Source organism: Hirsutella rhossiliensis (genome assembly GCF_020360975.1).
Source record: "Hirsutella rhossiliensis strain HR02 chromosome Unknown scaffold00004, whole genome shotgun sequence".
In the NCBI taxonomy this organism is placed as follows: Eukaryota; Fungi; Ascomycota; class Sordariomycetes; order Hypocreales; family Ophiocordycipitaceae; genus Hirsutella; species Hirsutella rhossiliensis.
In genome coordinates, this window is record NW_025408670.1 from 4,054,828 (window position 1) to 4,080,496 (window position 25,669).

A 25,669-nucleotide genomic window follows, 5' to 3' on the forward strand; every position below is an offset into this window, starting at 1 on the left:
TGAGACGGGCAGAACTGAGACCAGGCTCACGGCAGCGAGCACGACATTCCCTTGCGCATCGAAAAGGAGAAGATCCTATTGAACCGAAGCTGCTGGCGTCCACACCCATTCACAATCAAATTGGCGCCCCTCAAGGATGGACCGCGAATAAAAAGACGTGACGGGATGAAGCATCCACGGCTAGGTATGCACCTGCAGCCGTCGATTCGAGATGATGCGTTGACCGAGCTGGAGAAAAGGCTTCAGCTCCGAGATGGCTTGGCTGGTGACTGGCTCGTCTCGTCGCCGGCAAACGGACGTGCAGTTGGGGGCTTGACGGGCGAGGCCTGTTGCAGGTGCCGTTCACGCCATGGCTTTCCTCCGGTCGGATGGGCCTCCCTGCCGACCTGAATCAGCAGGCCCATTTAGGCAGAGGCCCGTCGTGCGGCCGTGAATGGCGGTTGCAGTGCGATGCGTTGCACCGTGATGTGGGCAGAGGGAGCCTTCGTCGATTACAGTACGAAGTCGCGGCACTCCAGACTGTACTGTGCGATGCGAGGGCACGGGCACGTACAGTGTTTGGCGCAAGCACACTGTACGCTCCTGGCAACGTAGGATCGAGCTGCAACGTCTTCATCCTCCCCCCTTTCGCTTGCTCGCCACCAATCTGCTCCCGCCCTTTACGCCTGCCCCTCGGCCAATACCCGCTGCTGCCGACGAGGCCCCCCATCTGCTCCAGCTCGCATACCAAGGGCCGGCCGTTCATCAATCTGGCACGCCTCTCCTCTCTGCGTGCATGCCATCGTCTACAGTACAGTGTTCGCCAAGCACTCTCGGTCTGCGGCTTCTGTGATGGATCCCCCCAGCCTCCCTGGGAGCCCCTGGCACTGTGGAGTGACGGGGTACAGACAGTGCAGCATCGGCGGCGTCGACTCAATGCCACCCGACAATCTCGCCCGGTGCCTCCTTTGCGCCTCTCTGTCGACTCTCACCGCCTGGCTTGCTTCGCGCCGGTGGCCATGTGTGCCGCAGCTATTTATTAATCGTCTTCGTCTCCACCTGCAAGCCTGGGCAATCTTGCCCCTTACTGACAACATCGCGTCGGTTGTCGCGAAGCTCGGTCAACATGGCTGTCCAGAGCCTCATCGGCTCTTCCAACTGGGCTCAGCTTGGCGCTCTCGCCTTTGCCGTCTGCCTCGTCTACGCCCTTGTCCTGGCAGTCCAGCGGCTCTACCTCAGCCCCATCGCCCATGTGCCGGGCCCCAAGCTGGCCGCCCTGACCCAGTTCTACGAGTTCTACTATGACATTGTGCTGGGAGGCCAGTACTCGTTCAAGCTGCTCAGGCTCCACGAAGAGTACGGGGATGTGATCCGCATCAACCCGTGGGAAGTTCACGTACTCGACCCCGACTTTCACGCCGACCTCTACGGAGGGGCCTCTCGGCCGCGAAACAAGTGGGGGTTCTATGCCAAGCAGGTATGGCCTCTCGCTCCCTGGGGACAAGGGAAACGTGCTCGACATCTCTCAATTGACCGGCCCGACGCAGTTTGGCTCTCCTCGTACGTCTCAGGGCCATCAACCACCCCTGGACGTCGATCCGAAAGGGTCTAACACTGAGTGATCCAGACAGCTCGCTTGCCACCCTCGGCCACTACCATCACAAGCTGCGACGCAGTGCCTTGAATCCTTTCTTCTCGACACAGAGCGTCCGAAACCTCCAGCCAGTCTTGGAAGAGCGCGTGAATGCTCTTAGCGATGCCCTCGTCAAGTACGCAACCACCCGCAAAGGGGAGCCCTTGAATATCATGTATCCCTTTTCGGCCTTTTCCAATGGTAACATCTCCCCCTAAACTATTTCTCTTGGGCTCCATGACAGGACCAAAAAGAGTCTACGTTCACCTGCTTAAACAAATCCCTAGACGTCATCAACGAATACGCGTTTGCGAGATGCGATCACCTCAGTACGTCACGGCTCCCGACGATCCAACGTTGACGAGACTAACTCGGCCCCTTGCCAGTCGAGAAGCCGGATTTTGGCGCCGAGGTGACTGACAACTTGCTCATGGGAACGCACATGGGGATGCTCGTCAAACACATGAATTGGGCCCTTACTCTTGTCAACAGCCTACCCGAGTCCTTCTCGGGCCGGTGGGTTCCCGGTACGTTGGCATCGACCCCGTTGTTGGAGCAGACCTCTTACCCCCAGCTTACCCCCTGCAGGCTGGGGAGGGTTCCTCAAGATGAAGAACGACATCCTGGATCAAATCCGGGACATCAAGGCATCCGAAAACACGGACAAGTGGCAGCTCGACGCTAGCCACCCGACAATCTTTCACGAAATGCTCACCTCGAAACAGCTTCCGCCCGAGGAAAAGACACCGCAGCGACTAGCGCAAGAGGGTCAGATCCTTGTCCAGGGCGGGACCCTGACGTCGGCGTGGACCCTGACCATGGCGGCCTTTCACCTCCTGCACCGACCGTCGACGCTGCGCAATCTGCGGGACGAGCTGTTTGCCGCCCTCCCAGACCCCAACGAGGTCGTTTCTCTAGCCAAGCTGGAGAATCTTCCGTATCTGCGGGCCGTGGTCAAGGAAGCCTTTCGACACAATATTGGAACCAGTGGCAGACTCCCGAGGATCGCGCCGGACGAGACATTGGTGTGCAAAGATCGAAAGTCTGGAAAGCTGTGGAGGCTTCCGCCGGGGACCGTAGTGAGCATGAGCCCCTTCCACACCGTCATGAACGAGAGCGAGTTCCCCGATGCGCTGGGCTTCCACCCGGAGCGCTGGCTCGGGGTCAAGGACGGCGAGGGACTCGACAGGCGTCTGCACATTTTCGGAGGCGGCACGCGCATTTGCCTGGGCATGGCCCTCGCACAGGCAGAGCTGTACCTGTTACTGGCGAAGCTATTTCGCCGGTGGGGGAGTGGTGGCACCGTCGGGGCCAACGAGGACGGCGATCGGCGGCCGGGAGACGTTGGCGTCTTGAAGATTTACCACAGCACGCCGAAGGACTGCCAGATGGCGGCCGACTACTTTGTGCCCATTCCGTACAAGGTCGGTGATGAGGCCTAGCCCAATGGGCGGGAAATGCGCTGACACGGCGACGCAGGGCAGCAAGGGGCTCCGATTCGTGCTCGAAGCCAGCTGACCAACGCCGACTATTGGGCAGCCAGGGCCGGGAACGCCGCCGAGGCTGGGAGAATCCGGGGGCGGGACACACGCATGCATGCGACAGAGCGCAAAGAAGCTGACCACGGCAGTTTGTACATGCAAGAAGCATTTGATGGGTCTGGCACGCAGGAAGGAGAGGCTAGGAATGGGGTGTCTGTGGACCCCTGTGGGAAGAGGTTTGCTCTCATGCAGGGAAGAGGCTTATCTGGCCAAGCTCCATCAACGCTGGCCCAAGACACGGCGGCTATAGCTGCTGTGTCTGCCGATTCGTCCCGCTATGATTGGAGGGCTTGTCGTCGGACGGGAATCTTTGCGTGTGGCGCTGTAGCCTTTATTTGGTACTTTGTATTCGTAGCTGGGCGACAAGTCCATCGGGCTGGTCGCCTACCGTTCTTTCAAGAATGTTTCGGCTGCTCCCTTTGGGAAGCCCGCCCAACCCGGACACGGCATTCGAGCAGTTAGATTTATCTGCTCTACTTTGCACCAAGACGAGCATCTGCCGGGCCAATGACTGGGCCCACTGATGAGACCGTGACAAAGATTGGGAACCCACGGCGGCGGCCGATGAGCGAGTGGGCACGGACGGGAGGGGCCTGCTTGGCGTTGGGTCCGCAGCGGGTCCGGACGGACGCCGGGGCCATGTCATCATGCCTAATGGCCATGGACCGGGCCTCTGTGCTTCCGTCATCAGCCTCTGCCTCCCTTTGCGCCGTCACCTCTCCCTCTCCCCTCTCCCTCTACCCCCCCCCCCTTTCATCCCATCGACTGTGTTGGAGAAGCTATCACTTGCTTGCTTGCTTGCGCCACGCCCTCCTTTCCTCCAGCCGGCCCAACAGCGGACAGCGCGCGCGCCCACGACGGACCCGCCGCCCAGCTGCGCAGCCAGTGAACCGAGAGAACCGAGAGAACCGAGAGAAAGAAAGGAAAGCATCGCCGAACCGCCATGGCAGCCATCGACCCGGCCACGCGCAAGAGGGTGCTCCGCGTCATCATCATATCCCTCCTCCTGGATCTGGTAATCCCTCCTTTCCGGCTCTCTTTGCCGCGCGGCAATGCTTGCTCCGTCAAGACGGAGGCGCAACTAAGTCATGGCAGAGAATTGAGTAGCTGACGTGTCTCTCCGCAGATATCCTTCACCTTTATCCTCCCGCTCTTCCCCAAGCTTCTCGAGTTCTACCGCGATCGCGAAGCGCCGTCGTTTGTCGGCGACAGCCCGCCTACCTTGCTGCGCCAGGTCCTCGGCGGCCTCAACCGGTACAAAGCTGCCTTTTCCCGGCGCATCGACTCGCGACATGACATTGTCTTGCTGGGCGGAGCCATGGGCTCGCTCTTCTCGTACGCAATAGCCTCCCCGAGCTCCCGCGACTCGTGGCCGCCGCCGTCATGCTGACGCTTCCCGCCTCTGCTGCTCAATAGTCTCCTCCAAGCCATGGCCTCTCCGATAATCGGCCGCTTCTCGGATCGCTACGGCCGCCGCACCACCCTGCTGGCCTCCATGTGCGGCAACATCGTGTCGGTGCTGCTGTGGGTCGTTGCCGTCGATTTCCGCACCTTCATCGCCAGTCGCGTCGTCGGCGGCCTGTCCGAGGGCAACGTCCAGCTCGCGACGGCAATCGCCAGCGACATTTCCGACGACGCCTCGCGCAGCCCGACCATGGCCATCATCGGCGCCTGCTTCTGCGTCGCCTTTACCTTTGGCCCCGCTCTTGGCGCTTGGCTCAGCACCATGTCCGCCGTCGCGGCCAATCCGTTTGCCGTTGCCGCGGGCTTCAGCCTCTTCCTCATCGTCGTCGAGACGGCGTATCTCTATTTTTGCCTCCCCGAGACCTTGCCTGCGCTGGTGGATGCCAAGGCACCCAAGGGCAATGGCAACAGCAAGGCGTCCGAGGCCAAGAAGCGGCCGGCGCAGTCGTCGGCGGTGGTGGAAAAGACCAACTCGCCCTCGCTGATCTACGCCATCAACTTCTTCTTCCTCTTGTTCTTCTCCGGCATGGAAAGCTCCCTGTCCTTCATGACCTACGAGCTCTTTGGTTTCAGCTCGGGCAAGAACGGCCGGTTGCTGGGCTTCATCGGCCTCGTGGCCTCGGTGCTCCAGGGCGGCGTCACGCGCAGAATGGCCCCGCTCTCGTCCATCCGCGTCGGCATCTTGTCCTGCCTGGCGGCCTTTATCCTGCTCGGTCGGATCGACACCGTAGGCGGGCTCTACGCGGCCGCCACCTGCCTGGCCACGACGTCGGCCACCGTCGTGACGGGCCTCAACGCGCTGAGCAGCTTCGACTCGAGCGAGGACGAGCGCGGCAGCAAGCTGGGCATCCTGCGGAGCTGGGGCCAGCTTGGACGCGGGCTGGGACCCGTCCTCTTCACCAGCGTGTACTGGTGGGCCGGGCGCGAGTACGCGTACCGGCTGGGCGCGACGGGCATAGCAGTGGTGGCGGTGGCTGTCATGATGGGGCTCAAGACGCCCAAGGCAGCTCAAGCGGCAAAGGTGAATGGGAAGGCGAGATAGCCAAGGAGGCAATGTCACGGGTGGGTGGAGAGTGTACGATTTGACTTGGGGGCATGAAGGAGGGCGACGAGCAGCACAAGCGCACCATGTGTGTGTCTCACAGAGCTCGACGGGCGGCTAAGCACCGTCGAGAGCAATCTATCCATTGTCCTGAACAGATGTGTTGAGAGTCAGTATTTAAATACGGACGCAGTCAACCAACAGGTTTATCAAGTAAGAGCTGCAGAAAAAGACAAAAAAAAGAACACCCGCACTCGGATTTGCACCGAGATCCTTGGCTGTCACCCGGGTATGACCGAGATAGGAGGCCAACGAGTTGCTATTACTCTATACGGGCTCTGGCAGCTGCCACGGCACGCCGCCCGACAATACCACTCGACCAAACGAGCAGTTGCACAAGGGAGGCGCGGGAGGTCGTGCTGCGTTGGGGGCTTTGAGGCCTACAATGCTATTTCAAGGTTACCCAGGCCTGGCCGCATACGGGGAGGCCGTGATCCACTGCAGACCTGGAGACGGAATAGACTACAGCGACGATGAAAGGGATGGGGACGAGCCCGGCCCCTTGCGTGGGAGGATAAGTGAGCGGAGGATCGGTGTAAATGCCACGAGCTCGAGATGTGCTTCCAGTGAGGGCTACATCGGGTTGCCAACTAGGTATGATGCTGCATTTCGGGGACTCGATGATGAAACTCGTTCCGATAGGTTCAACTGCGCCATTTGCCGCAGTTTAGACAACCGAATGTTTGGGCAATAAGGATACGGCATACTGTCCGCGGGCCAGAGGGAGTCTTGTACCATCCCCCGGTTCAAGGCCGAGGTGTGGGTTTGAAAGCGCCGGCCGGCGGAGAAAGCAGCAACAACATGTCTTTGATGACGCCTCGTATGGTACCAGAAGCATTGACATCCAACGGGTCCCAAGAGACCGGCCGTTGACCGTCCCGATGCTGCCGCAACGAAAGCAGCGCCTACGAAACTGCGTCGCCACCTTCCCGCAGGCCAAGGCGTTGGTGGAGGGGAGCAGCAGCATCAATCAGACCTCACCTTCCACTCGCTACGTAACTTACAATACGGAATTGGGCGCCAACGCACAAGGCAGACTCCACCGTGGCTTGGGGACACGGTAGCCTCCGTGCCGGAATCATTGGGCCGGGCCAGAAGAGCGTGGTAGAGTTTGCGCGGCCGCCCCCTTTTGACGGATCGGGTGCTGCGAAGGCTGATGAAAACCGAGACCCAGAATGTCCGCCTATGTATGTACAAAGGGCTCGGCAATGCGATGGATAGGCATCATTCAGCAGAAGCGATACCTTCGACTTCTGACGGAAACCGCTGGCTCGCAGAGGGACAGCATCTGCGATTGGAGCCAGCATTGCGGTGGTGGCGAGGGAGAGTGGGCCATGACGACCTCCCACACCAAACGGTTTGGTAGCCAGCCAGCCACAGCTCGGGCGGTGGAAGCCGCTGAGCTGGAGAGCACGTTCTCCACGCCATCAAATATCCGCACGATAAAGAAATGCCACCCAGCATCGCCAGGCACCGGCCAAGCTACCCGTTGCGGCAATTGCCCTGTCCTTTGGGCTCGCGTTGGGCATGACGGGCCCTCGTCTTTTCCACCCCCCCCCCCCAAGCGAAACTCGAGACGCAGCGATGATTTTTTTGCGCTCGATCGCGGATCCGGCCTTGACCCCACCTCGCAAGGTATCGGCTAACAGAAAGCATGTATCGCCTGGGGGCACCATCGGTATCGCAAGAGTCATCCGGGCAAGATGAGTAATATCGCCGCGAGGAACACAGCTTGTAGCTCCTTGCCGATGACGGCGGACCTACACGCGTGCTCGGGGATGGAGCGCAGCGATGAATCGTAGCAGTTTGTGTGTGTGGCGGACGACGGGCAACTCTGCCTTGGACGGGACATGCGTTTGGGCGTCGCAGCAGCGACTCGACATTCACGATACAGCACACACCTGCCCGAAATGCACCGGTCTGATTGGCCCGCGTAGCCCTAGTCCACCCACAGACATGCGAAAATAGAGGGGGTGGGGTAAAATCACGGCCAGGCAGAGGAAAAAGAGCCTCACACGACACGACAAAGTACCTCGGGCGTGTTAGGGCTAGCGTGCACAAATTGCCCCCCTCCTCTGGTTGCCCCGCGCGAGGTGCGGCAGCAGCATGAGCCACCTCGCCCCTCTCTCTACCCACCCTTTAAATCTCCTCCTCCCACCACTGCTTTTGCGAATTTTTCTCCCTTTCTGCTCTTCGTCTCGCATACCCGGTTCAAGCATCCGACCTGCGATTTTGTATGTTCCCGCCTTCAACCATCGCCATCCCCAAGGAGAGCATCGTCTAACACGCGCCTTTGCTCAACAGCTCAATTTCCAGTCAAGCAATCCCCACGAAATCTTCACATCTACAAACCTCGCCAAGATGGGGTATGTCGCCCTCTCCCAGAGGCATCACGGCAGCCTCTCCCTCCCGACTGCAGACCATTGCTGACGCCGTCTTGCAGTAAGGACGACAAGACTCACATCAACGTGGTCGTTATCGTGCGTTGCCCCTCCATGGCCTCACCCCCCTTCCACATGCTGTGCCTTGCTAACTGATGTTCTAGGGGTACGTGTCGTCAATCGGTCCTTGCGGCCAGCCTCCATCGTGCTAACACTCGAGTCAGCCACGTCGACTCCGGCAAGTCGACTACTGTGAGTCTCTCGTCCGCCGCGACTGCAACATCCGGCTTGTGCTACCCCGCCTGTCTTGTCGCCAGCGCGGGGTACTCGGATGGACATGTTCTAACAAGCTTCTTAGACCGGCCACTTGATCTACAAGTGCGGTGGTATCGATAAGCGAACCATCGAGAAGTTCGAGAAGGTAATATTCGCCCATCCGTTTCTTCTGCTGCGCGAGTTTTTCCTACCCCAAACCATTGGCCGGGCGGGCATTCACTGTTACCCCTCCACGCGCGCAATCAAAATTTTCTCACAGCCTTCTCCCTCAGGTTGGTGGGGCTCTACCCCGCTACCTCTCGCCGATCTGCTGCTGCCAATAGCATCAGTGACCTCCCCCTAAACCAACAAAAGAAAACACAATCTCATCTTTTGACGCGTCGCTAAACCGATTCGAATTACAGGAAGCCGCCGAACTCGGCAAGGGTTCTTTCAAGTATGCGTGGGTTCTTGACAAGCTCAAGGCCGAGCGTGAGCGCGGCATCACCATCGACATTGCCCTGTGGAAGTTTGAGACTCCCAAGTACTATGTCACTGTCATCGGTATGTCGCTGCCATTGCTGCCTCATCTCGAATGCTTTGCTGACCTGGCGTCGCAGACGCTCCCGGCCACCGTGATTTCATCAAGAACATGATTACTGGTACCTCTCAGGCCGATTGCGCTGTCCTCATCATCGCTGCTGGCACTGGTGAGTTCGAGGCTGGTATCTCCAAGGATGGCCAGACTCGTGAGCACGCTCTGCTTGCCTACACCCTGGGCGTCAAGCAGCTCATCGTCGCCATCAACAAGATGGACACCACCAAGTGGTCCGAGGCCCGTTTCCAGGAAATCATCAAGGAGACGTCCAACTTCATCAAGAAGGTCGGCTACAACCCCAAGACCGTTGCCTTCGTCCCCATCTCTGGCTTCAACGGCGACAACATGATTGAGCCCTCCGCCAACTGCCCCTGGTACAAGGGCTGGGAGAAGGAGATCAAGTCCGGCAAGGTCACCGGCAAGACTCTGCTCGAGGCCATCGACTCCATCGAGCCTCCCAAGCGTCCCTCCGACAAGCCCCTGCGCCTGCCCCTCCAGGATGTGTACAAGATTGGCGGTATCGGAACAGTCCCCGTCGGCCGTGTCGAGACTGGCGTCATCAAGCCCGGCATGGTCGTCACCTTTGCTCCTGCCAACGTCACCACTGAAGTCAAGTCCGTTGAGATGCACCACGAGCAGCTTGTCGAGGGTCTTCCCGGCGACAACGTTGGCTTCAACGTGAAGAACGTCTCCGTCAAGGAGATTCGCCGTGGCAACGTCGCTGGCGACTCCAAGAACGACCCCCCTCTGGGCGCTGCCTCCTTCAACGCTCAGGTCATCGTCCTCAACCACCCCGGTCAGGTCGGCGCTGGTTACGCTCCCGTCCTTGACTGCCACACCGCCCACATTGCCTGCAAGTTCTCCGAGCTCCTGGAGAAGATCGACCGCCGTACCGGCAAGGCTGTCGAGACCTCCCCCAAGTTCATCAAGTCTGGTGATGCAGCCATCGTCAAGATGGTTCCCTCCAAGCCCATGTGCGTTGAGGCCTTCACCGACTACCCTCCCCTGGGCCGCTTCGCCGTCCGCGACATGCGCCAGACCGTCGCCGTCGGTGTCATCAAGTCTGTCGAGAAGGCCGCTGCTGGCTCCGGCAAGGTCACCAAGTCTGCCGCCAAGGCTGGCAAGAAATAAGCTCTCGCCGCTATGTGCAAGGGGTGAATCGGGGTCCGAGTCTGGCTGGGGTTGTCATGTTCTCACTTCTACGATGCAACGATATCCTATGCAAGGGATGAACACTGGGCTTTTGTCTCGGGGCACATAATGAGAGGCTGGGGTATTTGGGTTTTCTGCGACGGGACTTCTCATGATGTGCTTTACAGAAAAAACTTAGAGAGTCTAGAAGTGATTCGTGCCACCTGTGTTTCCACCCGATGGCTTGGTGACGACATGGTGAGGTGAAGGCTTACTGCCTCCCGTGTCATCAAAACACGAATGCGGGGACACGATAGAAAACGTCTGGACGGTCGAGGAAGCTCGTCTCCCCGTTCAGTCGGGTGTCTATTCAATGAACGCTACAGTATAATACAGTAAGCCATACATGAAGGAGGATAGAGCCTGAAACGGCTGATAAATGGGCAACGTTCTCCCGACACAAGTCGACGCTCGATGATTTTGATCGTTCCCATGTGTCATGATATTTTCTACCGCGTGAAGTCCCTCACGAGCTCGTATATTCGCCTCGTACTGCAACCCCGAGGCACTCCTTTTCAGCCTGCGACCCGATTCGACACAATGATATCTCGTATGCGCTCAGCTCCTCCCAACGCCATAGGGAAGAGAGTAGCCGCCGGTGCTCCTGGGATGGGACGCTCCTGGCCAGATGGGGCGTGTGCCGGCAAACGATTTCAGTCCCGGCGCACCATGGAGCGGAGTTGTGTTACCCAGTCTGGATCTTCGACTCCCCTTGCTGCGGTAGGTTTCTTCGAAGACGGAGTCGCCTTCTCTGATGCAGGCTCAAGAGCCTCCACTGCGCCCGCAGGCCTTTGGGACGGGGATTGCTCCTCCTCCGCAGCACCCCGAGTTGCTCCCGCGTCAGCCGGCTTCTGAAGCGGATAAGCCTCCTCCACCACCGGCAGCTCAGCTTCCCCTGCACCCATCTGCTGCATTATCGCCATGTGGGCGTCGGGAACCCCCTCGACCGTCTCCCAATCGAGCTCATCTTCCACGCACCGCTGGTCCTGCACCATTTTGTTGCCCTTGTGCCAGGAAAAGAGCTTCCCAAACGCAACGTCCTCGACCGCCTGCAGAAACTTGTTGGCCGTCTCCGCCGTGTCGGGCTTCCCGCTGCGGAGGTCGGAATCGGCGACAAGGGAAATTTCTTGCCGCTGGCCGCCTTGATGGCCGGCCTCGATGCTATTGTACCGGAGGGTGTAGCCGTCGAGCTCCAGGTCGACCATTTGGTGGATCTCCAGGCCGACGAACAGGTATGGGGTATCAGTGCCTCGTTGCGCCAATGGCTCTGCCGGCTCGTCAAATCCTCCCCTCTTGGTGCCCCTGACAGCTTTCCTAGGCTTGTCTGGTTTGGACGACTTTGCTGGTTTGACAGGATTTGCGGGTTTTGATCGGGCGGGAAGCCAATTGTTCGGAATGGAGAGATGTATATGACTCGGCGTCCTGAGCCGCCCTGCTAGAAGATTGAACTCGGATGTGGCCAAGAACTCCTTGAGCGAGGGCTGGCTTGCGTCAAGGGAGAGCACCCGCTGTTGAAAAAGGCGAACGTCGACGCGCTCGTCTGGCAGCAGAACGTCTGACATGTGCCAAGGGGCGAGGACGCCCTCTAGGGTGGAATCGGGCGGAAAGGTAAATTTTGAGAGGTCGCTGTCCGGATCGATTGGGAGTTTGAGCCGAAGGGCGGGTGCGCGCTTGCCTTTGTGGCTACGTTGAGCGTTTTCCGGGGAGAAGTGGAGGATGATTGCAGTGGATTGGACGACGGGCTTGTCGCTCCCGACGCCGACCGAGGTGAATGATGCTGGATGCGGAACAACAGGGGACAAGACGCGGCGCCTCCCGTCGGGGTTGGACGGAGGCGCAGGCCTGGAATGGAGGACATGGCCAAAGGTGGCCGTGATGCGGTTCATAGACAGGCCCTCCTTGGTCTTGATAACAGGGTTTGGCAGCGACATTTTATCGACGATGGAAGTTTGCGTTAGAGGCGTGGCAGAATCCCTCCGGCAGGTGGGGTTGACACGCCTCGACCACTGCCGCATCTTGTCGTTCCAGAGCATAGCCCTGTTTCCGCGATGATGGCTCACAAACGTCGTGTTCCCGCCAACGGGTTGTTCCCGTTCGAACGAAGATATGACGTCGACTTCACTGGGGTGCGGATTCACCTGTTGTGCCAGAAGTAACAGCAAAACGACGTCTGCGGGATCTTGGGTCCGCTGACCAGTCGAAGCCTTCTGCTCTCGTGGTTCATTCGGCTGGCGCATGGCGTTGTCTGCAACCCATGATATCGAGAGTTCCTACAGAGTGTTAGACGACGGATCGTGAGAAGGCTGGCCGAGTAAGCAGGAGCGCATACGGAGTCATTGGCTTTGTATCGAATCAACGTGTTGGTAATTCGCTCGAGCTCATTCAATACCGCTCTCGACATGTCGACCTTTCCCAAGGGCTTGACTGGAACATGTCGCGTCATCATGGATTGAACCATTTCGTCGATCCGTGCCAAGATGGTGCGCGCTGTCGCTTTAGGGCTGTAAATCTCCAACCGAGAGTCTCTGGGGCTCGGTGTTATTTTCCACTGCTTTGATCCGCCCAGGCATTCGGTGGTCAAAGTCTGCAGAAGTTGGCTTGAGGGACCTGCACGGCGACATTAGAGCTGCAGGTCGAAGCGGAATCGAGCCGATACGTACGAAAGAGGAGCTCGAATATGGATGGCCGAAACCAGACCAGCGTTCTTCCTGGACCCCTGACCTGTTCCCGAACGCCAATATTCCACAGTTTCGTGATGATCTTGGCCGCGATCTGTCGCTTTGGAGTCAGTTTTTCCAGCTGCACCATCCGAACAGCCTCCCATGGTTGCTGCTCGACGATCCAGGGATACGGGCTCGCTTCCTTTGCCCAAGACCTGGGCTTTGGATTCCTGGCCACACAATAACTGTTCAACTGCTCCCAGGTGAATCCTTCGTAGAGCGCGCCCACCAGGTTCTCCAGCTCGCGTAGTCTAAGAACGTCTGTGTCGCTGGGACGCAGCTCGTCGATATTCCTGATCGCTTCTTCCAGGGTTTTCGAGTCTGACTCCTCTTCCTGGGGGAGAACGTCGTCGACTCGCAGAGGCGTGCCTGTGGACGGCGCTTCCTCGTCGAGCACGGGTAGGGGCGTGGGGCGGGAGCGCATCTCGTTTGGATTTTTGATGATCAGGGCGGTGACCGGCTTGCCCAATGACTCGAGTTCCAGGTTCTTCTTGATGAGGAAGTCATGGTAATATTCCTTATTTACCAGTTCCGTCAACTTGGCCTCGTAGGCTTCGGCCGAATCGAAGGCATAGTCGGAGGAATATCGTCGTAGCGACTGGGGTGGGAAGGGGGGCGTCGCACGGGGCCGGCGCGTCGCTCGGCGCAGTGCGAGGCCCAGTCGACATGACAGGCAAACTCGCGGCAGAACTGAAGCCTGTGAAAGCATGGAAGAAGCTGCCCGCGAGCCGATGCGCTGCAGGAACGGATGGTCTAAGTACAAGCAAACGGATGCAAGAAATTTGCGACGATAAGCCGGCGGCGACTTAGGCGCTAAGGCGATAAGGAAAGTCAGACGCGTCTGAAAGTGCGACCGCGCTGTCTGCCCCTCGCCCCCCCTTACGTTATCGCTTCACGCTTCAGACAACCCAATTGCTGCGGCTTAATTGCGTTGGAATTGAAAGCCTGCACCAACGATGCCTCCTTCGCAGAGGAGAAGACGTCCGGTACCATCGTCGTCCTTGATAGCTCGTGCTGGCTCAACTAACATGTCGACAGATCGACGACGACGAATCAGACCAAGATGCGCGCCCGCGACAACGCCCCAACCGCAACGGCTCGGGTGACGAGGCTGGCGACGAATCTGGCGATGGCATGGACGGTAACCCGAACCAAGACGCCGACAGACAGCTTGCAAAGAAGCTGGTCCGATATGCCATCTCGTGCGAATACTCGCGGACTCCAATAAGACGCGACGGAATCAAGGAGAGAGGTAATGCCCGGCTGCTGCCGCTGGAGGTTGTCATCGCTGACACACAGTCTAGTCCTTGGCAACCAGGGACGGTCATTCAAGAGGGTCTTTGTGCTCGCGCAAAAACAGCTTCGCGAGATATGGGGCATGGAGTTGCGGGAGCTTCCCGTTCGAGAGAAGATGTCTCTCCAAGAGAAGCGACAGGGTAGGTTGGCCGTCCCAAACGCGCTTGTCCTAAGCTAATGCAAGGATAGCCATGAAGTCAAGTTCTCAAATTAAGACCGGATCCGGGGCCTACCTCTTGACCTCGAACTTACCAGAGCCATATCGCAGCGCGACCATTCTCAAGCCATCCAGGATACCAAACGAGGAGGACGAGGCTACATACGCCGCCTTTTACACCCTGGTTGTCGCCTTGATCTGGTTGAACTCGGGCGAGCTGAGCGAGCAGAAGCTCAGGCGCTACCTCATGCGGCTGAATGCTGATCAAAACGTGTCCAACGAAAAGACCGACATGACGCTGAAAAGGATGGAGAAGCACGGATACGTGATAAAAAAGGTGGAGCGGCCACCCATCGGCCAGGACGGTGACCAGAACGTCACCTGGCACATTGGGCCACGCGCAAAAGAGGAGATTGGACTCGATGGCGTCATGGGCATGGTGCGCGAGGTTTTTGGTGATTGGAGCCCTGACCTGGAGAAGAAACTACGGTCAAGCCTGGGGCTCAAGGCCCAGCCCACGGCGGCCAACGAGGACGCGGTGGAAGCCGGCGGGGGCGGGAGACAAGCCGCCGACGGTTCAGAAGACGAGTAACGGCCCCAACGCCTTGAATTCGTGTACGACGAATCGCGGATGATGCTCTCGGTTTGATCGAGACTAAACGGCCGCAGCAATGCTTCTCGATCCGGGGAAAATCGCGAAAGTGTTTATTCAAGACCCCGATGGTCCAGTGGTATCTTTCCATTGACGCAGTTTCCAGAGCAAACCCGTAATGTCCACAATATCTCATCGCCCTGCTGCCGCTGCCGAGGCAAGGTCTACTCTTCTTCGCGAGGCGGGGGAGGGCCGCAAGGTTGAATCATTTTCTGCGCCGACGTGGTTAGCTAAACGTGCGCGCCGGCGACGGCTTGAGGGACGAACTCGAATCAAATTTGCCCGGACTTTGGAGATGGGCTCGTTCTCCGCGAGCGCAATGTATGCAAGTAGAGGCCTATGGCCAACAATGGAGGAGTATGTGTCGCGCTGGATATTCGTCTTCCACTCCCAGGTCGTCGTGTCGGGGTGGCCAGTGCCAACGTACTTGGCCTGCAGGCGTTCGAGTTCCTGCTGGGTTCGGAGTTTGTCGGCCTGAAGGGAGAGAGCTGGTTAAGTGGCCGAGCGCACACTGGGGACCGGTGAATCTGGGGAGGCCTTACCATTGTGACGAATGGCCACAGACGGCGATGATGGCAGCCAAGGGAACTGAAAGGTTGGGCTTCCACCGGTCGCAGTTTCAGTCGGCATGAATCGCCGCGCGTGTGTTGGTAACGCTGAACCGTCTTGTGCTTTGATATCGCTGGGTTGTAACGGCACGAGTTCTCGGTGAACTATCGTCGGCTGGTGATGGTGACCGGCTGAATATCGGCTGAATGTCGAGTACTTTGTACCGTGCGGTGACTCCCATCGAAGGCAAGTCAGTTCATTTGCGCGCTCATCTTCACGTTCTTGATGGCACATTGTTCACGGTCATCCTTCCAGGCGTATTTAAAGAGAAAACTTATTGAGATACCCCCTTTCACTTTTCCTGCCTCCGCCCTCAAGTTTCCGACTGTCCTCTGGCTTATTCGCGCCCAACCTCGCTCGGCTGGCAAAGGGCATCTGATTCCAGACCAGCCTCTCCAAACGCGTCTTTACAAACACGTCAGACCCAAAAACTCCCACTAGACACATTGAAAATCACGTCTCGACTCTAGGCAGGAATGGAAGCATGGCGTCGCCGTCCAAGCACACCATGCCGGAGCACTGGACCGAGCTTAGTGCGGCAAGGAAACAGAGACAGCTGTGCTCCGAAGAAATCAGAGCGCTGAGGAGCTCATGCGACCAAGCATGCGGCAAGAAGCCGGTGACGGAATGTCACAGCTGCTACGGGAAATCTTTGGACCGGATGCGACTGCGGTATACCGAGAGCCAAGACCGCGAGTGGTTCACGCAGCGAAAGGCCTTTCTGCATGAGCTCGAGGGACTGTTTCACGATGCAAAAGATGACAAGCGGAGCCTGGACTTCATCGAGTCAAGGATAGAGTCAGAAAAGGAAGCTTGGTACCGTTGGGTCTTGCGAAAATACCCCGAGTTCATCGCCGTGTCAGATCATGGCGCCAACCAGGACGAGTTGAGGGGTATGCTTGACGACCCGGATCGATCGCGGCAAGAGCTGGTGACCATGATGCTGGAGGGGATAGGAACTCCGGCAGACTGGCCGTCCAGCGTGGATGCCCTTGCGGACAAGGCAGCTGCCATCAAGGGTGATGCGGCCGAGTTGAAGAAGCTGTACACGGCCCAGTTTTTTATGAACCGCACTTCGGACCAAGTCCTTCAGAATGCCAACAAGTACCTGGAGGAATACAAGGCCAGCGAGAGCGTGACGCTCGAAGACATTATCGACCGGATTGCTGCGGACATGAAAGAAAGCAGGAACTCGCAGCCACAAAGAGACTACCACCAAAGACGGCTCGACGAGCTGCGAAGAGCAAAGACGGCGTTTGAGCATGACAAGGCGCAGGCTAAGAGCCGAGCATCTGGAAACCAAGCGTCTACTGCGAGCGAGAAACTTGGCAACCTGCCTCCTTGTCATGTTTGCCAAAGGACCGTGGACCCTAGCGCCGTCCTCTCGTGCTGTTTATGCCAAGTCGTCACGCAGATGGGGGGCAGCGACAAGCTGACGGTCTATTGCACGGAAGAGTGCCTTCTCAAGGGTCATGTATGTGCACTCCCGCCTGTCTGCCCGTGCCACAGGAGATGAGAAAGCTAACTTGCTTGCAGGAAGAACACGTCGCAGCAGCGCACGACTGCGCAGCGGGCGACGAATGCACCCAGCTGCGCGACGAGGACGTGGAGATGGAAGATGGGACGTCCCAGACGGTGTCGTGCAAGGAGTGTCTGGACCAGAGGCGGATAACGCTGTTCTGCTCCAGCCGATGCGCGAGGGAAAACGTTGCTGAGCACAGGAAGAACTCACACGGGGTCAAGACATCGACCGAAGAGTCCGATGAAGCCGTGACGTCGATGCAACAAGTGGTTGAGGCGACGCTGGCGAGGGAGAATCCGGGGATAGCCATGACCCGGGTTGAATAGGGAGGGAGAAAGTGTAAGCGTGGTGTGGAACGAAGCCATGCCGTGTAACAGAGCTCTGTACAACAGGAATGAAAGTGCGTGGTCGACGTTGACTATGCGCGGACACAAGTTATGGCAGTGCTGGACCAGGGCTTTAAAGTCTACGAGAGTCCCGGGGTCTACGGAAGAGGCGATGAAGAATTCGTGAGACAAGGGACTAAGACCTAGCGTCGACGAGGCCGTGGCGACTCTGATGGGTATTAATAGTGGCATGCGGCGCAATGGAGTTGAAGTGCCAAGGTTTTGGTTGCGAGCGCTCAGTTCCGGTCATCGCCGGAAATAGAAAGCATCTTCGGGCGGATTATGCTCCGCACATCCGGCCTCACCACGTCGCACTCGCCAGCTTCGACCGCCATCAACCTGTGCCCGGCAAACCTCGTCGTCAAGCATGGCGCCCGATGCAGGCATCGCCGACGCCGCCCGGAAGAGAATCTCAACGGCATGCGAGGCCTGCCGGGCGACAAAGGTTCGATGTCGACCCAGTGAATTCCCTGACGTCTGCCAAAAGTAATCCCTTTGCCACCCTGCGAAACAAGCCCCGAACGCTGACGGCCTTTGTTTGTGTGATGCAGGTGCCTTGCGTTCAAGAGGGAGTGCATCTCGCGCATGTGCCCGCGGCCTCGACGATCGAGAAAGGCCAAGCAGTGAGTCCCGCCGGCCAGATGATCTGATGGTCTGTCCCTCTCTGATGCCCTCTCAGATCGCAGGACGGTCGGCTGCCTTGCTTGTCATCGTCGCCGTCTGGCCCGTCCGGTACCTTTACCATCGACTTCACCATCCCCGCTAAGTCGGAGCTTGACAACAGCGTAGACGTCTTGCGGGACTCACACGTGCAATCCCTCGAGCGCCTCTTCCCGGACGACGGTGATGACGGCGACGGCTCTGATGCGCAGCAATGGGTCTCGCCGGGGGCGGCAGATGTCCAGGCCCCGTCCACTTCGTCGGCGCAGCCCCATCTGCACTCCATCCACGACGGCCATGCCAAGCCCCTGTTCAACATGGCCTCGGCCGAGTCATTGCTCCACTCGTTCCGCCGCAACAAGCTCGAGCATCTCCCCTGCACCGTCCTGGCCGCCGATGCATCCGTCCCTCACTTGGCTGCCACGCGGCCCTTTGTGCTGCTTGCCATCCTCGCCGCCTCGTCCGGCTCCAAGACGCTCCAGGGCCACGGCTTGTACGATGACGAATTCCGCAGGGTGCTGGGCTACAAGTTTGTCGCCGGCGGCGAGAGGTCCCTGGAGCTGCTCCAGGGGATCCTCATCTACAGTTCATGGTACGACCTTGACATGAGGCGATGCATAATAGCCGAGGTCGACTGACGCCCCATCAGGTACCCGTTTCATCTCCGCCCAAAGGAGAAGCAAGCTTTCCAGTATTTACGTATGGCCACGGACATTATCCACGACCTCGACCTGGCTCCAGAATTACCCGCAGGCGTAGACGCCTCCGTCATGGACCTGACTGACGGGCAGCTCGATGGCATCCGCGCCTATCTAACCTACGTCCACATCAGCTCCACGTAAAGACGCATGCCAAGTCTTGATGAATGAGGAGCATTGGCTGACTTGCCCCAGACAAGTTGTTTCGTGGAAGACCAATCCCAAGATCCCCAGCCTCTACAATTCCTGGACAACCACGTATTGTGACGTCCTTGAAAGCAAGGCCCGCGTCGAAGGCGATGCCGTGCTCGCCGCCTTGTGCCGAAACTCGTGTGCGCTCCATGAGGCGTTCCAGGTCACGCACGAGTTCAGCGGCCAACAGGATCACCATCGCTGGCTCATCCTCTCGGGCCTTGCGACAAAGCTCGCAGAGGCCCGGGCCAGGGCATCGCCCGCCGTTGTGTCCAACGGTACGTGCTCTCTGTTATGTCACCAAATTGCGTCCTACCGAGACTCACCTTCTGCAGTGTCCTTTTCTCTGCAATGCCATTTCATCGATGTCTACCTCGACTGCGGCTCATTGCTGAGGCTTCCTCGCGCGACGCGCCGTCGTCATGGTGAAGATGGGCTTCTTCCGCTGCTGCCGACCAAAATGTACGAGTGCGTCGTCAAGCTGAGGATGCTCCTCGACCACCTCGCGGCGCTGGATGAAGCGGCATTTCTATGCTTCACCGTCGACGATTGGGTGCGGCTCATTCTAACCGTGATTCTGTCTCTGCGATTGTCATTCCCCATGTCGGAATGTCCGGATTTCGATGCTTCGTGGGCTCGCTCGCAGTTGCAGTTCGATCAATTCCTGAGCCGCATAATTGGTGAAACAGACTCGACGCCGGCCTCGAGAAACCTCGACATTCTCTCCGCCAGCCGCATCATCTTGAGAGTCGTCAAAGATAAGTACCACCGCCGGCTGCGGGCTTTGGAGGAGAAGCAGGCGGCGCCGCCAGACAAGGCAAACGGCTGTCCCATGTTCGACGCGTTCTTGGAGCCCTACCTACCACTCTGGGAGGCTGAGCTTGGACATCCGCCGCTGCCAGCGACGACGATGTCATCGGGGTCCGGTGAGGAAGCGGCCGCTCCCTTGCCAATCTTCCACGATCTCTGGGCGACAATGACAATGAATTGGGCTGGCGGTGACATTGGTTGACAGCGGAGCTGGAACCATGAAAGATGAGCGCTTGTGCGGTCAATCAGTGAGAAGAAGTAAACGAGAAAGAGGAGAGCGACGGGTTTGACTTCACGATGGTCGTGAAACGCACCGGCGGCTCACTCGAACGGGTCATCGTCGTCCCTGGCCAGAGCCTCATGACAAAGGATTGGCAGAGCGAGACGATGGCGCCTCGCCCCCACCATGCCTGGCCCCTATTTTCCCATCTACTCACTCCTGCTGCCAGGACGAAGGGACGGTCAAGGGATATTAAAGGCAGCCCGTGCCCGCTTCCAAAAAACCCGAGTCCACGAACCCGCCCACGGGCTCTCAAAAGCAGCAGCTCCAAAGACAGCTCTCACAGCTCTTCATTTTGCGCGCGCGCTCACACGTTCACACTCTTCCTGCAAAACGGGCTCCCAGCATACGGAGGGGACCTCCGCCGATCCAAGTCACATACTGTAGAACCCTGACGGCGCCTGAGCCGAGTCGAGCGATCCGGCCAAAGGCTCCCCACTCTTCTTGAAGCCAATGGAAACTGATGCAATGGTCAAGACCTTGAGTGAACACGCCCCCTTGCCGTTTTATCTTTCCGCACCTTATCCACCAGCCAAGCGGTCTGCAGTCTTCTCGCCCTCCCTTCTCAAAGCCGTCACTACCACCGCCGTCCGTCTCATGATGCATTGATGCTGTACTGCCAGCGAAGCAACGGTCTCGATCTTCTTCAAAGCGTCGGCCTGTGATCAGAAGTATAGATCTTTGTGTGCGTTCGCCGACGGCGATTGGTGAGTCGAATTAATAGCAAGAGTATCTAATTATTGCTTATACATTTGGACCAGCTTGTCACAGCTGGGCTAAGATTTGTGGACGGTGGTGAGGTGCCACGTGGATGTTATTTTCAAGGAGGCCCCAGTGGTTGATTACAATGGAATAGTCATCTGTGCAGAGGGACGGTAGTTGGCTTTTGAGCTTGCCCGGTAAAGGCGGAAAGCTAACGGGAAGTCTGTTTAGGATGCGTTCAAGGCGGGACAAATAGCTGCTCTGGAACGAGGCGTCGCTGAAAGAGGACACTGTAGTCGGCCGATCACGCCACGCGGAAGCAGAGAATCTATATCGTTGTCAATTAGTATAGAACTTTCTTTGCCAGACCTTTAGGTAGACTTACAGGGCAAAGTCTTGTACAGTCTGGTTTAGAAGACGGAGATTCTCGGGACTGTGAAAAGAGGTGCCAGCGAGAAGATGCGCCTCCCCGGATATATCGTCCATAGTGTATACGTGTAGAGGATCTAACCACCCATTGAGATGGGAGTCCGGTACCATATGTCCGTAGGTCTCCCTCGCGGCGGCTAGAAGTCGAGGTCGAGAGGGTAGTTGGCATCCCGAAATTATACGACGAACCCCTTTGTGCTATCGCCAACCCCAACTGTATAGCTCTTGAGCCTTGCGTGGACGTAGGCTTAACGGCCCTGCCGCCATTAATAATAGCAGCTTTATCATGGTAGGCCTTTTTAGCGATTAGACTGAACTATTTAAAGAACCTGTTGATTTGATGATTTGATACAGTAGCCATGTTGATCAGGCTGATCTAAAACCTAGTATGCTGAAGGTTTGATCAAGCACAAGAGCAAGTGTTCTTCACGCATAGGGGTGTCGAGCAAGTGCAATATACGAGGAGGCAAAGATGAAATGTTGGGTGGCCTGCGGTAAGAGAAACGAGGTTGGGGAGTTATGAGCCGGGGACGGGATGCAGGGATGCCCTAGGCAAAACATCGACTTGCATATTCTTAGGTTTGATTCATTAGCATGATTGCGGTCATCTTTATCTTCTAAACAGGCGACTGTGGGCAAAGTTTATATTAGAATATAAATATATACATGTTTATATCTCTGGTGCAATTAACTAAATCTTATATATATATATAATACCAGCTGTTCAAGGCATATATGTCTAGCACAAGCATAATTCCCCCCGTCCACGTCTCGGCGCCGGCAGAGCCCGTCGAGGCAAACTGAGAGGAGAGGGCGTCAGATGGGAGATGAGGCGCCGGCAGAAACAACAGGAAGCACACGAGCCAGGGAGAACAACGGAGGAACGGCAAAGTGTCCTGCTGGATGAGGGGCGGCGGCAGCTAAAGGTGCAAGCGACATGGACAATGGACCCGGCTCGGGGTATGGATTGAGATTCTGTTGGGGATAGACGTGCTATGTCAGATGTAAGTTTAATGTCGATATGCCTGCCTTTCGAATTTATGCGGAGCTTCCAGCAAGGTGAATCCCCTCAAACTTGCTTGAGGCCGGAGTCCTTCTTGGCGGTCAATAGCACATACTTCAGAGCACCATCATCCAACTCTCGTACGAGAACCGCGCAGGCGGCTTCCCAGCACTTTCCACGTGCAGATAAGACACGCCAGCCAACAGCGTGCCTCTTGGAGGGTGAGGAAGGGGGTTGTCCCCTGTGGTCTCTTGTCCCGGTGTCAACACGGCAAAGGTGGACTCAAGGGATGTAGGCTCTGTGGTCTGCGCAGGGGACATGGCTGTTTTCGAGCGCGCTGACAATGACTGGCCGGACGCACTTTGTTGGTGCAGAAGAAGGAGCCTTGCGCGGCTGCTTCTTTGGCTTCTCCGCCGGTTGTTTGCGTTGCCGCGGTCGAGGAGGTTCTTGTAGTTTGCAGAGAGCCGCCAGCGCCCTTACAAGCTCCATGCAAATGCAGAATAGCTTATCGCTGCTGGTGACCTCGACAAGTTGTAAGAGGAGCTTGGCGATTCGTGCCCGTTCTGGAAGCTGATACTCTACTTTGACTGCCTGGCTATTTCTTCGCCGTCCCTCAGAATGCGAAAATCGCTGATGGCACGCGTCAGGCGATCGTCATGCAGCGTTTTCCTCGCGCCATCTGCCATCTGCCCCCATTTGATGTATTCTTGGAGCAGCCCTCCGCCTCGTCCTGTCTTGGGTGCCGTCTTCAGCGTATACCCTATCTCATTGATCTTGCGGACTATCTGGGGTTTCTTACACCTGAGCCTGGAAAGCCTTGGCTGCTTGTAGACCTAGGTCATCTGTTGGTCGGCAAGGTGCGTGGGAGCGCCCGCAAGGCGAAAAAGCCTGCCCATGAGATGTGTAATATCGTGCTGGGGCTTACTGTCGAACACGATCTCTGGAAGCCGGCTTCGATATAGTCGGTCGACCACGTAAAGCTTGAAGAAGGTCGACGAGTCTCTGAGGGTTTGTCCCGTGCTCTGGTTACGGTCCTCGGCGGTAAGTGCCTTGTTGAGCCTCATTCCCGATCCCCAGCGCAGATCGTACCACTCTAGAAGCTTCTCGTAGCCCAGAGCGCGGCCGAGACGAACCAGGAGCTTCTGTGCCTTTCCGTACTGAAAGCCCTGTCGACGGCTATGGTAACGTTCTTGCCTCGCCCTTGGATGTCTCGAAAGATCGGTCGCTCCCTCCAGCGCCTTTTCCAGGGAACAAACATGGTGGACTGGCCTGGCGGCACGCAAAGGGTATAGATCTGCTCAGGATCCTTGATGTCGCTGTCGAAGGCTCCATCAGCAAGGCAAGGCTCTCGACGTACAGAATAGGATCTTGTAGGAGGGTGTCTTCTTCGTGAAAGCCGTACGTTTTTGGGGTTTGATTTGCTTGAGATCCTCTTAGTCTTCCGGACTTGGCCAGGTCAATTGCTAGTCCAACCCAGCTTTTTGTATAGGAGCACCAACTCAAAGGCCGATGACATCGGTTCAAGGATTTCCGTCAAGGTCGATGCCTGAACTCCTGGATGACTGCGGCCTGACATATGTGAGCTGTTATGGCTTTGTCGTGCAAGTTTGCCTGCGCGTCCACGCAGCCGACCTGCACCCAGGGATTAAAGATGAGCTTGCGCAGGTCGCAGCGCCTGTTCCCCCCAGGGGTGACATGCAGGCTGCAGAGGTGGTCTAACGTCTGCAGGGGAAGAGGATGACTCTAATCATGAACAGCCTGCACGCAAGCAGGATTGCAGGTCTTGGCTGCGTCTGACTCTCCCCGTTCTCGCAGATAGTTATTAATTACGGGCAGGGGGACGGGGTATAAATACCATGTCTAAGGACCAGCAAATTCTCATAATCATCTCACTCTCTAAAATCACATCTCAACCATCGTCTTGAATCGTACTAGCTCATCGATACTTCAGTTCCCAGCATTCAATATTTCCGATCATGGCTTACTACGACACCATCACGAGCCCCGGCACCTTCTTCAAGGCAGCATCAGCTGAGAAAACTCAAATTTTCGATTCTCTTTACCGATAAACAGAGTGGGAGAGCGCCGTCAGTCGCTGGGGCCGCGAACATTTATTTGCCAGCCGAGTCATCTGTAGTAAGCCCGAAAATCGCCTTGCCCTCTTTGTGGAAGGGGGGTTCAACCAGGACAACTTGGACGGCTTGCACCCAGTTATTCAGCGCCTTATATCGGGTCCTGGACAAGCTTCCACTCTGGCCAATCTGTGGGAGCCGCAATTTGTCCAGCGTTTCCAGCCGGATAGTCTTGGCTACACCTGGGCCGCTCTGGCCGCCTTCTCGCGGGCGGCTGCTAAATCGCGGGACGATATGCCTGAGCGGTCGCAACGTAAAAGAAAAGCTGTCTCTCCACAGAAGGGGTTTGTTCCATCAGCCGGCGTACGGATCGGCAGCAGCTCGCCGAATAGGCCAAGCTCAGCCGACACATCTGTATCAAGTATCGGGGTTATATATCAAAGCGGGACGCCCCTGCTTGAAGACTTCACTGTGCGCCTAGCGAGCTGCTTTATTCGTTGTGTGCTTAACTACGCGCAGACATTCGACAACAGGGGCCCGTATATCTGCTACCAGGATGGAAGGCAAAGATATAGTGTTCCTATATCATACGGCCAGCAAATTGAGGCTGTCGATGATGGTGGGGTGCAACTTTGCGATGGTAGGGAGATTTTTCAAGTTGCTATGCTAGAGGGCAAACGAACCTTCCATAACCTGAATGATAGCAAACCAACTGTTTCCGACCAGAATAACTAACTATATTAAGAAGACTTATATAGCCTACCTAGGAGCCTTTTCTACTAGTAACCTTTTAGCTTCTTTATAGCTAGCTAAGTAAGAAGAAATCCTTAAGGAAGCTAACTAATACTTCTTAATAAAAGCTCTTTTTAGATAGTAGCTATAGGATATATCTCTCTCCCGAGGCGGCTAAAGGCCCTAGGGCTAAGGGCCTAGGCAAACACTACACGTCTATTCGAAAGACCCCCCGCCTAGCCCTTAGCCCGGAAAAGGACCTTATAGGGAGGCCTAGGCTAACCCTCTCGGCCTTCTACTAGCTCCTCTTCGGGGCCGGCTTCCTATTTTCCTTCTTAAAAAGGACTAATAAGGTAGAGCGAGACGACTACCGCTACGGCTAAGGAAGGCATACGGCTAGGCACCTTATCCTAAGGTGCCCGAACTATAGGAGGGAAAGAGAGGTCCTTTACCGGACCTCTAAGAGATAGGAGGGGGCCCTTAGCCTACCTATTCTTTATAGCTCTAAGGAAGGAAGGGAAGCCCTTCTAACCTTCTTAGCTAAAACAGAGATAGGGATAGCTAAGTAGCTCGAAAAGGAGTAACCTAGGGGCCCTAGGGCCCTT

At 57.1% G+C, this 25,669-nt stretch overlaps 9 protein-coding genes and 1 non-coding gene across 10 annotated transcripts; 6 read left to right on the plus strand and 4 right to left on the minus strand.

Moving 5' to 3' along the window:
* Positions 1 to 1,105: 1,105 nt before the first annotated feature.
* Positions 1,106 to 3,130, plus strand: HRG_04707 (cytochrome p450 domain-containing protein; the record flags this gene model as incomplete). The annotated part of the gene is made up of 7 exons (XM_044863178.1): positions 1,106 to 1,456; positions 1,527 to 1,539; positions 1,607 to 1,813; positions 1,900 to 1,941; positions 1,999 to 2,128; positions 2,187 to 3,036; positions 3,092 to 3,130. The coding sequence occupies 7 exons, from the start codon at positions 1,106 to 1,108 to the stop codon at positions 3,128 to 3,130; spliced, it is 1,632 nt and encodes a 543-aa protein (XP_044721792.1).
* A 966-nt stretch (positions 3,131 to 4,096) lies between these two features.
* Positions 4,097 to 5,659, plus strand: HRG_04708 (major facilitator superfamily domain-containing protein; the record flags this gene model as incomplete). Its single annotated transcript, XM_044863179.1, has 3 exons — positions 4,097 to 4,168; positions 4,280 to 4,488; positions 4,570 to 5,659. The coding sequence occupies 3 exons, from the start codon at positions 4,097 to 4,099 to the stop codon at positions 5,657 to 5,659; spliced, it is 1,371 nt and encodes a 456-aa protein (XP_044721793.1).
* A 245-nt stretch (positions 5,660 to 5,904) lies between these two features.
* Positions 5,905 to 5,996, minus strand: HRG_12083. The gene has a single exon. It is a non-coding gene; the product is annotated as a tRNA-Arg (tRNA).
* A 2,084-nt stretch (positions 5,997 to 8,080) lies between these two features.
* HRG_04709 (translation elongation factor EF-1 alpha) lies at positions 8,081 to 10,084 on the plus strand (the record flags this gene model as incomplete). The annotated part of the gene is made up of 7 exons (XM_044863180.1): positions 8,081 to 8,085; positions 8,163 to 8,199; positions 8,265 to 8,275; positions 8,325 to 8,352; positions 8,459 to 8,521; positions 8,781 to 8,919; positions 8,976 to 10,084. The coding sequence occupies 7 exons, from the start codon at positions 8,081 to 8,083 to the stop codon at positions 10,082 to 10,084; spliced, it is 1,392 nt and encodes a 463-aa protein (XP_044721794.1).
* Positions 10,085 to 10,797: 713 nt separating this feature from the next.
* On the minus strand, positions 10,798 to 13,573 carry HRG_04710 (mitochondrial inner-membrane-bound regulator; the record flags this gene model as incomplete). Its single annotated transcript, XM_044863181.1, has 4 exons — positions 10,798 to 11,486; positions 11,559 to 12,414; positions 12,474 to 12,751; positions 12,805 to 13,573. 4 exons carry the CDS (start codon positions 13,571 to 13,573, stop codon positions 10,798 to 10,800), a joined length of 2,592 nt encoding a protein of 863 aa, XP_044721795.1.
* Positions 13,574 to 13,820: 247 nt separating this feature from the next.
* Positions 13,821 to 14,909, plus strand: HRG_04711 (MAGE family domain-containing protein; the record flags this gene model as incomplete). Its single annotated transcript, XM_044863182.1, has 4 exons — positions 13,821 to 13,850; positions 13,903 to 14,116; positions 14,169 to 14,300; positions 14,350 to 14,909. The coding sequence occupies 4 exons, from the start codon at positions 13,821 to 13,823 to the stop codon at positions 14,907 to 14,909; spliced, it is 936 nt and encodes a 311-aa protein (XP_044721796.1).
* Positions 14,910 to 15,133: 224 nt separating this feature from the next.
* Positions 15,134 to 15,514, minus strand: HRG_04712 (splicing factor 3B subunit 10 (SF3b10) domain-containing protein; the record flags this gene model as incomplete). Its single annotated transcript, XM_044863183.1, has 3 exons — positions 15,134 to 15,181; positions 15,237 to 15,443; positions 15,512 to 15,514. The coding sequence occupies 3 exons, from the start codon at positions 15,512 to 15,514 to the stop codon at positions 15,134 to 15,136; spliced, it is 258 nt and encodes an 85-aa protein (XP_044721797.1).
* A 572-nt stretch (positions 15,515 to 16,086) lies between these two features.
* HRG_04713 (uncharacterized protein) lies at positions 16,087 to 17,426 on the plus strand (the record flags this gene model as incomplete). The annotated part of the gene is made up of 2 exons (XM_044863184.1): positions 16,087 to 17,052; positions 17,115 to 17,426. The coding sequence occupies 2 exons, from the start codon at positions 16,087 to 16,089 to the stop codon at positions 17,424 to 17,426; spliced, it is 1,278 nt and encodes a 425-aa protein (XP_044721798.1).
* A 427-nt stretch (positions 17,427 to 17,853) lies between these two features.
* HRG_04714 (uncharacterized protein) lies at positions 17,854 to 20,048 on the plus strand (the record flags this gene model as incomplete). The annotated part of the gene is made up of 6 exons (XM_044863185.1): positions 17,854 to 17,972; positions 18,038 to 18,109; positions 18,166 to 18,738; positions 18,796 to 18,984; positions 19,040 to 19,314; positions 19,372 to 20,048. 6 exons carry the CDS (start codon positions 17,854 to 17,856, stop codon positions 20,046 to 20,048), a joined length of 1,905 nt encoding a protein of 634 aa, XP_044721799.1.
* Positions 20,049 to 22,542: 2,494 nt separating this feature from the next.
* HRG_04715 (uncharacterized protein) lies at positions 22,543 to 25,022 on the minus strand (the record flags this gene model as incomplete). Its single annotated transcript, XM_044863186.1, has 4 exons — positions 22,543 to 22,890; positions 23,196 to 23,417; positions 23,447 to 23,576; positions 25,012 to 25,022. 4 exons carry the CDS (start codon positions 25,020 to 25,022, stop codon positions 22,543 to 22,545), a joined length of 711 nt encoding a protein of 236 aa, XP_044721800.1.
* Positions 25,023 to 25,669: the final 647 nt, after the last annotated feature.